General features: G+C 48.8%; 3 protein-coding genes across 4 annotated transcripts; 1 reads left to right on the plus strand and 2 right to left on the minus strand.

The window, feature by feature from the left end:
- Nucleotides 1-3,465: 3,465 nt before the first annotated feature.
- Nucleotides 3,466-6,790, minus strand: FVEG_08006 (hypothetical protein). 2 transcript variants are annotated; one of them, XM_018896766.1, is made up of 3 exons: nucleotides 6,557-6,752; nucleotides 5,570-6,482; nucleotides 3,466-5,521 (listed from the first exon to the last, which is right to left on the minus strand). In XM_018896766.1, the coding sequence occupies exons 2-3, from the start codon at nucleotides 6,150-6,152 to the stop codon at nucleotides 4,062-4,064; spliced, it is 2,043 nt and encodes a 680-aa protein (XP_018754284.1). In that variant the 5' UTR covers nucleotides 6,153-6,482; nucleotides 6,557-6,752; the 3' UTR covers nucleotides 3,466-4,061. The 2 variants fall into 2 exon arrangements, with proteins under 2 accessions (XP_018754284.1, XP_018754283.1); XM_018896765.1 differs by having other exon boundaries at nucleotides 5,570-6,790.
- Nucleotides 6,791-6,930: 140 nt separating this feature from the next.
- Nucleotides 6,931-7,972, plus strand: FVEG_08007 (dolichyldiphosphatase). Its single transcript, XM_018896767.1, has 2 exons — nucleotides 6,931-7,200; nucleotides 7,252-7,972. The coding sequence occupies exons 1-2, from the start codon at nucleotides 7,147-7,149 to the stop codon at nucleotides 7,909-7,911; spliced, it is 714 nt and encodes a 237-aa protein (XP_018754285.1). The 5' UTR covers nucleotides 6,931-7,146; the 3' UTR covers nucleotides 7,912-7,972.
- Nucleotides 7,968-11,401, minus strand: FVEG_08008 (hypothetical protein). Its single transcript, XM_018896768.1, has 4 exons — nucleotides 10,143-11,401; nucleotides 9,929-10,089; nucleotides 9,501-9,877; nucleotides 7,968-9,455 (listed from the first exon to the last, which is right to left on the minus strand). Exons 1-4 carry the CDS (start codon nucleotides 10,361-10,363, stop codon nucleotides 8,208-8,210), a joined length of 2,007 nt encoding a protein of 668 aa, XP_018754286.1. The 5' UTR covers nucleotides 10,364-11,401; the 3' UTR covers nucleotides 7,968-8,207.
- Nucleotides 11,402-13,990: the final 2,589 nt, after the last annotated feature.

Raw genomic sequence — 13,990 nt, forward strand, 5'->3', positions numbered from 1 at the left:
ATATAACCGAGACTTGATTGGTCCATCCGGAAAAGTCGCTAAAACGGTCCTGTAGGTGCATACTCAAAGGTGTAGGTAGGACAACCTGGTGCATCCATGCACAAATGTCAGAACCATCGCTAGGGAATCCGCCCATAGTTTGTGTCACTACGTCAGGGTCGGGTTCTGCCTCTGCCTTGCACTGCTGCTCAGCAGCGAGAGAGAAACATTATCGGAATGTTTCATAAACGTGGCCGTTGGAGGGGGCGGGATAAAGCTGAGACGGCAATGGTTACTGGTTCCTCAACCGCAGCGTAACCACAGACGTTGCAACGCGCCAGCAGATCGCGGCAGTTGAACGCCCACAGTGCCATGAGCTCAGGGAAGCTGAGTCGATTGGCTTCCCTGCTGGTATTCAGTTTTAGCGTTGTCCGATGGCTGCCGATGGGTCCCGCCCCCTGCTGTCTCAAGCACAAAGGTCCACATGTCTCCGGGTTTAGGTCGAGTAAGCTCGAACTGGCGTGCCTTGGACTGCCTTGGGCCTTGTCCTTCCGGCCGGTAGTCCCTTTCGGGATGCTGATCGTCCCTCCTCGACCTTGACTGGGAGACACTTGACTTACTTTGGGCAATAGCTCATTATCCCTTGGCCAAGCTCCGTCGTTGAACCGAACATTAAACGCCGATCGAAGACCCGGCTCTTGATCACCTTTGTTTGAATCAGGAAAGCGATTCATCTCGGAACCATGCAAACCATGCATATGGACCGATTCAGAATCTCTCCCTGGGTGGACGAAATTATACGAATTAATGCGCATGAAGTCAACAGAATTCAGCGAGATGAGTTTGTGGCCCTGCTCCCAATTCTTCAGTCCTTGGTACCTGATCAGAAGTGCTTGGTGGCCTTGGTTCATGCTAATCCCTGGTTTGTGGCTACAACAGGCTTGAAGCGATCTCAATACCTACATACCTATCTGACGCGTTATCGGTTATAGATAGGTAGCCTGGTAAAGTGTTGAATTGGCTCCAGTTGAGCTCCACCGGCTGTAACAGAGGCTAAGAGGCTTGCTACTTGGATCTTGCCGTTGACAACCGTCTTGCTGTGGTACCTCATCCTTTCACGCGCGACCCGGGGTTCGAGTGGCAGAGGGCGCAAGAAACAATTAGGCAATGAAACGAAACATTGCGTATGTGCATACATATCTGTAGGTAAAGTTTACTCCCCAGCTACCGATCGGCAGAGACCCTTGAAGAAATATCAATGTAGGTCTGCCTTCTACTTGCATACTGTGACTAACCATGCAAGTACCCTAGGGAAGATACTTATCAACTTTAATACTGCACAAGTTGAATTGTGCAACTAATTATGCGACTTTGCCGCGGGGATGAACAGTCCCGAGACTTTTCAAACATCAGGCCATTTACGGCAATAGGTTTGAAATGTCGCTTCTACCTGCATCCAGAGTACAAACTCACGCTAGTTAATCGTCATTTCCCAGATGCTTTAATCAACTTTGTGAGAAGAGGCATCCTTGTTATTCTATTTTGTTGGCCCACTAACTCACTGGCCAGTTGCTTCCGAGTTTCCATGTGCTAGAAAATCCTTGTGATATTTGTTACAGTGCGTTATGTCCAACTACAAAAATGCCTCTAAAGGAATAGGTTCGCTTTGAAGGCCTCGCTTGATCCGTGTACCTGCATCAGCCAGTCTGCTCGACGTTGACGTGGTATCGCGAGCTCAGCCCTACCGCACTTATGTCGAGACACTTTTGTTTCGTGAGCACGCTTGCGGCTCCTGGCTGGCAAGATCCGGCAGCATTGGGGCAGTGGGTGATCAACGCAACGCCCACAGGGAAGCTTTAAAGAGATCCCCCGTCAGTCTGAGTCGATTCAATGCGGATGAGCTGATTTAAGTTCAGCATGTATGCGCTGGTCCACTACAGAAACGGGCATCTGGGCGAGAAACTTAGGGCGTATGTGGGAGCGCCAAAAGGTACCTTTTAATTGCGACGAGGACAAAGAGTGACAGACACGCATGCAGCATGTGTGCATGGGAAAGGGTCCGATCCCAGAGCAAGAACAAGGGTCTGTAGAGCTCCCGAGCCAGCCTATCCTGGGTACTAGAGGTCTCCAAACCTCATTGATGATTTTTTACCACGTCATTGGGGACAGTGATCTTGAGGCTGGATAAGGATCAGCTCTTCCTAAGAGAGACTGCCGCATGATCCAACAGCGAGATTGTTGGCTACTGCCATTGTTACTTTCTTCTCCTTGGATTCTACCAGTATTTCCTGGCAAGGAGAAGTCTGGAGAACCAGCCGGCAAACAAATTCGATACGTTTCTTGTCATGTCTGAAACTAAGCTAAGCTGCCCAGTAGCAACAAACATAGTAAAACCATGGGTCTCACTAATGACTCCCATGTTCTGCGACTGTCAGCCCAGAACCTTAGGCCCGTCAATAATCACAATCAATGTTATCATTGTTGGCTAAAGGTTGAGTCTACCTGCGCGCGGACTTGTGCGCACATATGCAATAGCTGTGAGCAGGGCGGCGTCTGCAAGCTGCTGCACCTAAATCCCTGTTTGGTCATAGAGTTTCGACATAATGAGCTTCATGGTCGGCAGCGACATTGCCGGCAGTTTCGAGACGAGGTCTCAAGGCCAGTTCAAGGCTAACCCGGCATGTCACGGCTTATTATCCAGGCATTAACCCTTGATGCCAGCAGGTCTGGATAGGCATGTACAGTACACCAGCAGCTGGTGTCTTATCAAGCAACAAAGATGGTGATCCCGTGCGACACCACGTGAACAAAAGCTCGAGCACGCTTGCGCCTTACCCTCGCGTTAGCTGCTGGACCTTCTGTCAGCCGGAGCAGTGTCCGCTTAAAGAGGGTGTCTTTGTACTTGGCATCGACCGACAGGTCATCATGTGGCTAGCGGTAGGGCCTTTTACATATCCTGATCTTAATATCTAGATCTCGTTTAGTTTGTGCTATGACCTCTGGAGTCAAGCAGCGGACAGTTTATCTCCCATCTTTTATCTTTCGTTGCAAATGTTCCTTTACGCGCTGAACCGTCCCGCCGTCTCGTGAAAAAAGAAGTACATGGTTGACTTTATGGTTGTCATCCTCGACCACCTGTAGTACACGGGCGTCTACATCTTCCAGGGTCACAGTGTCGATCGGCAAGCCAGCTCACTCACTATAGCAACAGAGGATACGGTATCAAGGCAAACATTGGTCAGCTGTCTCAAGCGAGCAAAGGGCTCTCCATTTTGGATCAAGAGCAGCCTTAGAACGAAACAGAACAAAACAAATCGATATTTCTATGGCTGGTCGAGCTGTCTGGGATCAGAGTCGTCTGCCGAGTGAAAATCCCGACTGGCGGTCTACTTGACGTTACCTTACAATCTCCATACATGTGGAGGAGCCCACGTTTACCTTCGGTAATTGACGAAGCATCATGCTTTGTCTTTCAGAATCGGAGCATTTCCCACAAGTCTAAATGAGTTCTTGTAATTTGGAATGCTAGGCATACGGCCATGCTTGAGTAATCGGCAGGTCACCCTACCAGAACAGTCTCAAGTACATATATACATGCACACTCCACATATCCAACGGCTGTCAAGGACGAATTTGGGTTGCTGCAGCGGAGCCTATCTTTGATACCGAAGATTCTCGATTGCAGCAGACACGAATCGAGAACCCGACGTGCGCTGAATGGGTTGGGGGGTATGGGTTTAGGACTAACGTGCCGGTTCAGGTTGGCGTCGTCCTTGGGCGAGGAGAACTTGATTCTCGTAGAAGGATACTTGCTGTGAGTGAGGTAGCCATTGAGTCACATATGTATTGCCGTAGCAAAGCCCAGTTGACATCATCCTAGGTAGGATCTTGGTCTTGGTGGAGATGGTAGATCATGCATGCATTTGCTACAGGACACATATAGTGATTCCCTAAATGTACAGTATCTAGAGATTTCACAGTATCATTAAACCACCTTGGGTCGTGACTGCGGAGCCGCGCATTGCCATCCATACCATACATACCGCGCTTGGCGTGATCGGGAACCTGTCTGAGGACAGCTGTCACCGAATGACCCAATTACCATCATCTTCATCAGAATCACCATCAACGAGATCCTCTTCATCGTTGAGCGCCATCTGCACAAATCGACGGACCCAGGCCTCTTGTGCCGGGTCCAGACCATCCTGGTTATTCTCATCCTGGCCCTGTGCCTGCTGAAGTAGTTGAGGTTGTCGCTGGTTCACTCGTTGACGGTTAGCAACAGCTCCCCCGCCACGAGCCCCTCCTCCTCCTCCTCCTCCTCCTCTTCCTCCTCTTCCTCGGGCTCCGGCGCCTCCTATTCTCCCAGCCCGTCTTGCGCCGCGTCCTCGCCCCGCTGGACCTCGAGGTGGGCCATTATGGCCGCGGCCCGCGAGTTGTTGCGGTGCGTCGGGTGCAGCGGGAGGAATAGCCCTTCGACCATCGCGAGCTTGATTATCGACGAGTCGTATAACGAGGGGTCCTTCACGCGCAATCTCGATACCTTGGCCCTGGCCTCCAAGCGGTCTGTTGTTGCCCTGGGCATTAGCTCCATCCTCGCCGTCACTGTCATCAGACTCGATGACTTCCGGCAGAGGCATAAGCTCAATATCATCGAGTGCCGCGGGAGCATCTGCAACGGGACCGCGGCCACCAACGAACCCTAAGCCCACGTCGTCGCCATCGCCACCCTCGAGTTCCCACAGACGCATGTAACAGGAAGTGACCTTGCCGCCCGCCAGCTGGTTGTAGTGCTGGTATGGATTCACCGGGTCAAGCCATGAAGAGCATAGATAGCAGAAATGAGTGTCGCATCGCGAGCAGATCATGTGGTTGCAGCCGTGTGTCTTCTGCGCAGGGGCGTTGCATGTAGGGCATGGACTTGTGTGAAGCTGTAGGTACTCGAGTGATGCTTTTTCCTCTTCGCTGAGTTCTCCCTTATCACGTCGTGGTGCACATCGGACAAACTCTCCGTGCCATGACTGGTAGCATTGGCCACAGAAAGCGAAGCCACAGTCTTCGCAGATAGCCAAGAGATTCGCTTTGCTAAACGTTTTCTTATTCTTCCTTTTCCCAGACTTGGCACTATTCCCTTCTTGTTCTTGTTCTTTCTGTTCTTCTTCAGCATCAGACGTCTCGGCAAACTCTAAACCTTCCGGCTTCTTGTGACGTTTCGATCGGGCTGCTCCATTACACCACTGTCGTGGACAGTATATTGTGTTTTTATCAGACTCTAGTTCTGTCTTGTACTTTAGCGTCACGTATCGCTTCACCATTTCCTCGGAAAGACCAATCTGGAGAAGCTCGCTAGGGCTGATGGCAACCTTGTTCTTCTTTGTGTCTCTCAAGGCTGCACGCTTCTTGGCGCAGTTAGGGCTCAGACAACGAACAGTAGCAAGGTTACCCTCGTTGATGGCGTCGTTGTAGAAATCCTGTAAGCATTGAATACAGAATATATGTCCGCAGTCAAGCATTCTGTGACACTTGGAGCCCTTTTTGGGATCTATATAACTTCAGTAGGTGACTTAGGATCCGTGATGAATATACATACCGAGACAGACACCACAATCAAATGTCTCCTTTTCAAAAGCTGCCTTTTTGGCTTTTATATCGTGGTCCAGCACGGCGAGTTTATGTTCTGGATCAACCTGAAGTGTTCCCTCAGGACTGATGGTTCCAAACACGTCTTCAGCGGCGCGCTGAATATGGTCGATGTAAGTAAATGCAACCATATCGCGACCAATCTCGTCCCATAAGCGCGGCCCATCATCCTCAAGCCGTTTGATCGTTTCCCTCGACAACCACTGCGGTATGGTAGATACCACAATGTCTGGTGGCGCATCTGTAGGGTAACCCTCTGGGAGAGAGACTCTCAACCGTAGAGGGGGCAGGTACGAGACTTTAAGAGAGTCAACCTCAGGCTGGGCATTCTCAGTAGCCTGGCCAAGTGTTGTGAGTCCTGGGTGGGCGGGTGCTGATGCTGCTGGGAAGTTGACAGTAACAGGAGCGGCGGGCTCAACGGGGAGATCTACCTCGAAGGTGAAGGGGTCCTTTGCGTCAGGGCGGCGGATCTCTGGGTATATGGCCTCAATAGAGCCAAGCTCTATGAGACGTGGGTCATCGTTGTAGTCCATGGCTGTTGGGGATATAGGAAAACCTCACAGCTCCGTCAGGACACCAGAAATTCAGACAAGGCCGGAGATAGTTCAGAATGCACTTGGCAGGCTCCTTGGCCAGTGTTTTCTTTTGGGCCCCCTTTTTAATGACCTTGATTCTTTCGACACTTCGGGACCGCTATGAGTTGTTATACCTTGGGAGGAGTGTTCATCCTCTAATAGCGTAGTGTATATTGTGAGCGATGAACTTCAGCAAAGACTTTGCCCAGAGTGGCGAGGCTGAGTAAGTATGTCAAATACCAAGGGCCCTCAAATTTACCAGCCCTTCTTAGTGAGTTTCTGTTAGGCCTCCATAATTTTAGTCTCCTTCTCGTTCTTCCTTGTCAAGACTTGAACATGAGGTGCTTCTTTGGTGGAGGTACTTTACGTAGAGAGAGGGGCGAGGAGAGGGTTTTTAAGATAGTGCCCAAGATAGATAGGGCTACTTCGGAATGGCTTGCTAGTGACTAACGCCGGATTGTAAAGAGTAAGACGCAATATTGAGCTATGAAGGAAATGGGACGAGATTATTCACGCCTGTTATAACATTGTAAAGTAACGTAGATGACTCTTTGGCCGTGGTTGAATGTGGTAACGCCTTGTTTCGGTATCCGGTATTCACAGCGTTGACAAATAAGAGACTCCGAAATCCGAGACGCCACGTTTTTTTTCTTCTCCTGCCTGCGCCACATATGCAGCCACAGCCAGCCGCCTATGTACATCGTCATTTACTGGCTAAGGTACCTAACTAGAGGCTACAACACGACCTAGCTTAAACTTGGATTTTACCTCTCGTTTGTGTTTTACTTGTACTCGTGATTGCCTCGAGCCTCTCCTCTGTTTTTTGTTTCTTCTCCTTTTCATATATACAAACTGTGCCAATCAGAGACCACGGTGGTGCCCTACCAGGAGAATGCAGCCTCTGTCTATATCCTGAATCTCTCGGATACCGCACATACCTAGCCAGCTCATCATGGACGACAGTTCAACTCCCCTCGCTTCTCTCTCCGTCACCCACGTCTACTACGTAAGTTTCACGCCTACAACAAAAATCACCTGCAATAACAATCGCAAATAGGACCCTGACGATCATGTCTCCCTCGCCTGCGCCTACCTCGCCCTCCTCCCCCAAGCCCTATGCATCGTTTACGCCACGCTCGTCCTTTTTACCCGCGAGGTCGAAGTCGCCTTGATGTTTCTCGGTCAACTTGCCTGTGAGGTGCTCAACTTTGCCTTGAAACGGCTGATTAAAGAAGAACGTCCGCGTCGCATACACGGCAAGGGCTATGGCATGCCTAGTTCCCACGCACAATTCGTTGCCTTCTGGAGTGTCTCCCTGGCTCTGTTCCTGCTTGTCCGCCACAAACCTCCCCGTGTACATCGTATTCGTGCAGCAAGTAGCTTGCACCGTCCGTGGAGCGTTCTTGAGAGAGTTGCTGTGAGTGTAGCTGGGGCGGCGATTGCGGCTGCGACGGCATGGAGCAGAGTATACTTGAACTACCACACCCCTAAACAGGTCGTCGTGGGTAGTGTTGCAGGTGTCATAAGCGCTCTCGGTTGGTTCATTATTGTTGCTGCCGTGAGGCAAACCGGCTGGCTGAAATGGGCTCTAGAGACGCCTTTGGCGAGAGCTTTCAGAGTTAGGGACCTTGTCGTTGAAGAGGACATGTGCCAGGCTGGTTGGGAGAAGTGGGAGAAGAGGAGAGCTGCTTCTCAAACGATAAAGAAAGACAGATAGCCATCAATGAATTGACAACAATCATCACACAAGAGACTGAATACTAATATAAATTACCGGTATCCTGAATTCCGCGATACCGTCCTGACTGAAGTCGACCTTCTGGCATTGGAAATGTCATTGAGGATGTCCACCTAATCTTCTGGTATTATCTATATATAAAAGGGACCAAATCTCGACGCTAGTTTCAAAGACGGCCTAAATATGAAAGAAAAAAACACAAGGGAATCGTTACAGTTGCCAAACCGTTCATGAAATCGTCATCCTCCCCAGTTGCCAAACCGTTTTGTCCTCTATCAAATCCATGGTCCTTTTCCTTTTGCTGCCTCCAAGTCAATTCTTGACCCTTGGCGACTATGTACTCTACCCGTCTCTGGCCCAGCCCTTGAGCCTTGTCGGCTATGCATTCTGCCAACCTCTGGTACGACCCTAGAGTTCTGACGGCTGGCAAGTCTGCTTGGCTCTCCCATACTTCTTGAGCCCTGTCGACTATGGGCTCTTACAGAACTGGCTGATCCAGCCCTGGGATTATGCGAGGCTGAGACGGGCGTTTTCTCCTGGGGGCTATATACAGCGGAACTGAGAGTTGTCTCCGGCGGAGTATTCATACCCGCGCTGAGAGGAACTGGTGGAAGTTCCTTCTCGGATAGTCTCTCATCAAAGTTGTCCTGAATCTTATACCTAGTGCCCTCGCCTGGGACATCGACGATGGCAATGGCAAGTGGACTCGTTTTTCTTGGGAAGAACCTTACTGTACTGTTGGGACAGTCAAGGTTGTGCACTTGGTTTGTATTTGTGTCTAGCTTGAGCTCCGGTTTGGCGGGGCGCATATCGCCGATGTTGGAAAGGCGCAGACCAATCTGCACAGTTGCAGTTGAGAGCATAGAAGCACCACTTGACCGAAATCTTTTATCTGGTAGACGGAGGGCAGGAGGTGCAAGAAGTTCGTCAGCTAAATTTTGAAGCGCCGGTGTTTTCTTGGGTGTAGACTCTTTGTAGGTTGTTGTCGGCAAAAGGATGGGCGACTTAGGTGGCTCGGCTTTGGGGAAAATGCTGTACATGCTCCTCTTGAAGTTTTTTATGGACTCCTTTGATGATGTCCGTACAGGCTTCGGTGTGGATGGAAGACCGCCTGAGTTACGCATACTTCCCAATCGCAGGGGCTTCAGGCCACGGTTGAGGAAGTCCTTGCGTGCACCAAACACTTTGTCTTCCACTCTGTCGTCCAGCGTCAGATCTTCTTTGCTTTCAGCCTTGTGAGCCAGCTTGGGAAGATCAAGAGGCTGTAGCATCGCAGACCCAGGGGTTGGAGGCTCTTGATCCTGGTCATCACCCCATTTTCTGAAACCCTGAGACGCTTCAATGTCGTCATCAGAACAGCCGGTTGGGGATCTGCTTGATCGCAAGAAGAGATACAGACAGCCAAGCAATAGTCCTGACATGTTCATTACAACTGTTCCGATCATGTTCAGTGTCATTGACGTGTCATCTGCTGCTCCTGTATCTCGGAACGTCGTATTATAGAAGAAAGTTATCTGCAAAGTCTGTTCGGAATTAGTACAAGCTATCGCTTTCAGATACGTACTTACATATGATATCACAGCAATTATCATATGGTAAACCATGCGAGATGCCTCGTCCCTCTCAACCATGCGCATTCTGGCACCAGTATGAAGTTTGAAGCATATAACTCCGCACTCGATCAGAACTATCAGGATGACAGTGAGTAGAACCCCAAAACATCCGGCATCGTATCGATGTAGGAAAGAGATCAAACTGGCAAAGCAAAACTCCGATGGCAGAACAGCAAAGGTTGTGGAGAACACGATGATCAACAAGATACCAATGGTTACTAGACAGGCAAGGGTGTTGAATTTGCCACGGAAGGGGAATACGCTCGGCCTCGTAATACGGATTGTCAACTCCAGCCCGAACAATATCTGAATGAAGGGTACAATGAAAAAAGCTAGATTGGATTAGTATCTTCAAGTGAAAGCTCATTAATCTTTTAACATACCGAGCAGCATCATTCTCGATACCGTGGCACACCCAAGGATCATTAGTGACTCAAGTCCCTTGGCTTGAGCAGTAGCATACACAATTCCCTGAACTACAATGCCCAAGGAAAGTACGAAGGGGTATATATCTCGTCCTTTGACTAGCCGAAGCCAAGACGACCTAAGAGTGACTGTGAGAACAAAATCTTGCGGATCAGGAAATGCAGTACATACTTGAAGTCCCATATAGGTTCGACTTGTTTCAGTGTTCTCCATGAGCGCAGAAGAATACTGATAGTAACTGCGAATGCTACTATCACGTTGAAAACCGATAGGACAATGATCGAGGTGCGGACGGAGCCAGCTGCAGCAAACTTGAGTTCGTTGTCCCATTTTGATGTAGAATTTGCCTGGAACTGAAAGCCGGTCGAGTCCATCGTCGGGTCGTTGTCCATGTTGTTGTCGTGTTCTGGTCAAATTCGAGGTGATTATCAAGGAGAGGGCAGGCGTTAAGCCTTCACAGTGCCGGCACCGCGTTATCCTTCTTGGTAGACCTAGTTTCCCATGTCGAGGTCGAGGTCGTATGAAAGTATTGAAAGAGGGCTAGGATGCCAAAGGACAAAGAAAGATGATGAATGAAATGGGAAAGCACCGAGATATGATAGCAGGAACCAGAATGACCTCTAGGCGTATATTTGGTCAATTGGAGAAGCAGAGCAAAGTTTGAGAAGCAGTAGATAGATGATCAAACACTCGAGATGTACTGTAAAAATGAGATACAATGAAATGGAAATGGCACCTGGCCTGTGGCAAACGAATGTAAGATTGAAAAACAAGAAAAGAAACGAAGATCAGACAAGCACCAGCTAGGTGGGAGGAGACTGAGGCGATGGAGGCGATATAGGACTTGATATCTCGAATTGAGGGCAAATCACATCGAGCGGGAACGCAGATTGCCCTAGATCCGGTGAGCTTGGTGACCCCTGCGCGACTCAGAAATCTCCAAAGAGCAAGGATCAAGCTGCTTCATGACGGAGCTTGGTAGCATTGAAGCTGTCGCCCCTGAGAGATGGTGGTGAAGAATGGTAGCCAAGCGAGCCAGGCCAGGCCCTTGGTGTGGGCTAGAGGCATTTCCCGCATTAGAGCGAGAAGGGTATTGTTTCACCCGTGTAGATTGGGTTTCTGGGATGCTGATTCTCGAATACGCTGACGAAATCGGTGTAAGAGAATGCTACTCCACCACGAGATTGAGTTCCCTGGCCTCGATCATCTGTGCCATTCTCACTTGAGCTTTGACAATGATCGACCTCGAATGGAAGCCACAACTGAACTACTTCTCAAGGCCCTCCTGATAGTGATACTTCAGCACTGAATGAGCTTCTTGAACGAGTGCTCTGAGGGCGGCGAAAAACGCCGGTTCGAAGAGGCTGAAGCATTGTTGTTACAGAGTCAAGTTTCGTCGGGTTGTAAGAGGCAGGAGTTCAAGGGAAGCAAACGGTGGGGTTAATCCGCATCTGGGCTAGCGCCCACGTTTGTCCGTTTTGTGCAACTACGCCGTGGATTTAAAACAAGAAGGAAACATGGATTAGGGAGGGATCCCCTTTAGCATGACTAAAGAGCCAAGAGCTTAGACGAGTGCCATTCCCTCCTTTGGAACAGAGGGTTTGAGATTACAATGGCAGGTCACACGGATCCTGCTGGTGCCGAAGGCGGGGAGCACGGCTAGCCACGAGACGATGGATACAGGGACGTTTCGCAAGGTTCAGAGCTTGCACCCGGTAACAGATCTGTCAACGGAGCCATGCGAACGCCTAAAAATTTCCTGCACAGTGAGAGAGGGCACTAGCTTGCTACCTTAGCTTGCAGCTGGAAGCGAGTCAATTCCATTGAGAGCCCAGCCTAGGAGAGGAAATAAAGCTCGGGACCTTAAGTCTAAGTGATAAAAAGATTTAGGTAACTTAGTACAAATTTAGGATGCCTTTTGTGGAATTTATTTTATCATCCTAAATTTAGGTCTTGTGTTTTCTTGCTCCCCAAGGCCAGCCTTGTCCGCCTGTATCTGCGGACCTGGTGGTTGGTTCCCCATTTCGTTGTTTCAAGCCTTTCCACTTTATCTTTGAAACCCACAGCTCTGTAAGCGAGGTCAGCCAGACAAGGACAAGGTTCAAGTGCCGAAATCTTGGCAGTTCGTGTACGCAGCTATCGACTCGTAAATTGACAAGTCTTGTGCGTTGGTTCTTATTAAGAATACCGAGTCGTCTGTCCGGGAGCATGTTAGACTGGGGAAGAGCACGCATGTAAGTGGATGGAGGATGTGCTGTGTTTAATATAACTGTGAAGAACCCATAGATCTCTGGAATGAGGAGAAGTTTCATCAGCATCTAGCTCTAGACTAGTACAGTATTAGCAATCGACTTGATAGCGAGTTTGTTATGGCTAGTCACATTCATTGAGTCTCTGTCTGATAGTTTGCCCGGTTTATTAACCTTTACTTGTGTGACTTTCACTCTCCATGCCTGTTGATGGAGAGCTAGGGAACGTCAAGGCTTTTATCCCAAGGGTTAGAAGATGCTTGGATAAGCTTAGGACAGCTTAGACAGCTGGAGTATACTCAGTAAGCATTTTGATACTATTATTTTAGCATCCTGATTACATGCCATACTGTGTAGTCTTTGCTGTTTTCTAGGCATTAGTCTAACATGGATTGCCCACTCTTTACTGTTTCCTCACACGTCCAGGCTAGAAGGATAATGAAGTGAGATGTTTCCTCCTCAAACAAGTGCTCCCGGAAAGGGTCTGGATTATAGCTATGGGTGCTATAGCAGACAGTCAGTGGCTTGCGCAGCGTTTGATTTGAGAGACTTCAGGGTTGGTATCAGTTACAAGAAGCACCCGGGTACTTATATGTAACCTCGTGTCAATAGTACCTGCTCTTCATCCTATCTTCTTGTAATGGATGCTTAAAACAAAGGTGTTACTGAGTGCTAAGCATGGGGTACGGATGACAGGTCTCTTATTATAGCTTTACTGCAGTAGCTTCACTTCCCTCTTCAACTTGGCACCCCTATCTATATTTGTGTAATGCAAGATGAAAATGCATCCTTCTTCTTTATGGTACGTACTAAATAAACGCATTTCTCGTTGTTTTCTTTTTGTATTATAACTCGATCAACAATGGTCTGACTGTTTGCTCTTGCTTATGCTGTCCCATCAGCATTTATAGCCAAAGGAGATACCTCATGCTGTTTCGATGTTTTGGATTCTCGGCTTCGAGTTAAAAGATATCTTCGACCGTTTTACTAACATATTAGACTTCACACAGTTTCACCTTGCATTGACGGGCTCAAGTTGATTGAGGCCTTCGCGAGAACTTTGAGGGGGCTGTTCACACCACCACAAGATATTGGAACACCATCCATATTCGCATGTTGAATGGGGAGACTATTTATGCGGAACTGACGCTAACGAAGGTATTCATTCCTGAGAGGCGATATCGCATAGTTTACCGCCTTCGATCAATGATCCAGAAGCTTATGTCATATTGGTCATTTCCACCAGCACGTCAAGTAAGCCTCAGTAAGCCATGCTCTAAGTGACGTTAGTTATCATCAACGGCCACGCTAACTCTACAGCTCCCGACCTTACATGAACAAATTTATCATGGTCAAGCAATATGTACTAATGTTCTATCTGTTGGCTTAAGACTATCACGATGATGCTTTGGGCTCCTGGTTACCCTAAACTGGCTAAGTTTACTAACGCGAGTTCAATGCTTATCCAAAAAGGCTGACAAGGATGCAAAGTCGTAGCCAATAGCTAGGAGTTCATTTTCCTATGCAATTAGGAATATAATGTGCGAGACCCAGCACGAGGGATCCACCGTCGTTATATCAGCACACTGCAGATGGGCAATAGCTGGGTCGAGTCTTTGAAGCTGCTGTCATGGTCTAAGATACCTACCTATATAAAGCCTTCTCGTATTTCCAAGTACCTTAGTTGATACATAGATGGTAGAGTTACGGCGGCGAAAGTAAGAGAACTTAGCGATCAGGACGATTTTAATATCAACTCTCCTCAAAAAG

Source organism: Fusarium verticillioides, chromosome 3, assembly GCF_000149555.1.
Source record: "Fusarium verticillioides 7600 chromosome 3, whole genome shotgun sequence".
NCBI lineage: Eukaryota > Fungi > Ascomycota > Sordariomycetes > Hypocreales > Nectriaceae > Fusarium > Fusarium verticillioides.

Coding starts and splice junctions, on each gene's coding strand:
- FVEG_08006 (XM_018896765.1), bottom strand. CDS start 6,152: ATGGACTACAACGATGACCCACGTCTCATAGAGCTTGGCTCTATTGAG. Junction 5,522..5,569: donor TGATTGTGGTGTCTGTCTCG/GTATGTATATTC, acceptor GAAGTTATATAG/ATCCCAAAAAGGGCTCCAAG.
- FVEG_08008 (XM_018896768.1), bottom strand. CDS start 10,363: ATGGACAACGACCCGACGATGGACTCGACCGGCTTTCAGTTCCAGGCA. Junction 9,878..9,928: donor ATCGAGAATGATGCTGCTCG/GTATGTTAAAAG, acceptor AATCCAATCTAG/CTTTTTTCATTGTACCCTTC. Junction 9,456..9,500: donor TAATTGCTGTGATATCATAT/GTAAGTACGTAT, acceptor AATTCCGAACAG/ACTTTGCAGATAACTTTCTT.
- FVEG_08007 (XM_018896767.1), top strand. CDS start 7,147: ATGGACGACAGTTCAACTCCCCTCGCTTCTCTCTCCGTCACCCACGTC. Junction 7,201..7,251: donor CCGTCACCCACGTCTACTAC/GTAAGTTTCACG, acceptor AATCGCAAATAG/GACCCTGACGATCATGTCTC.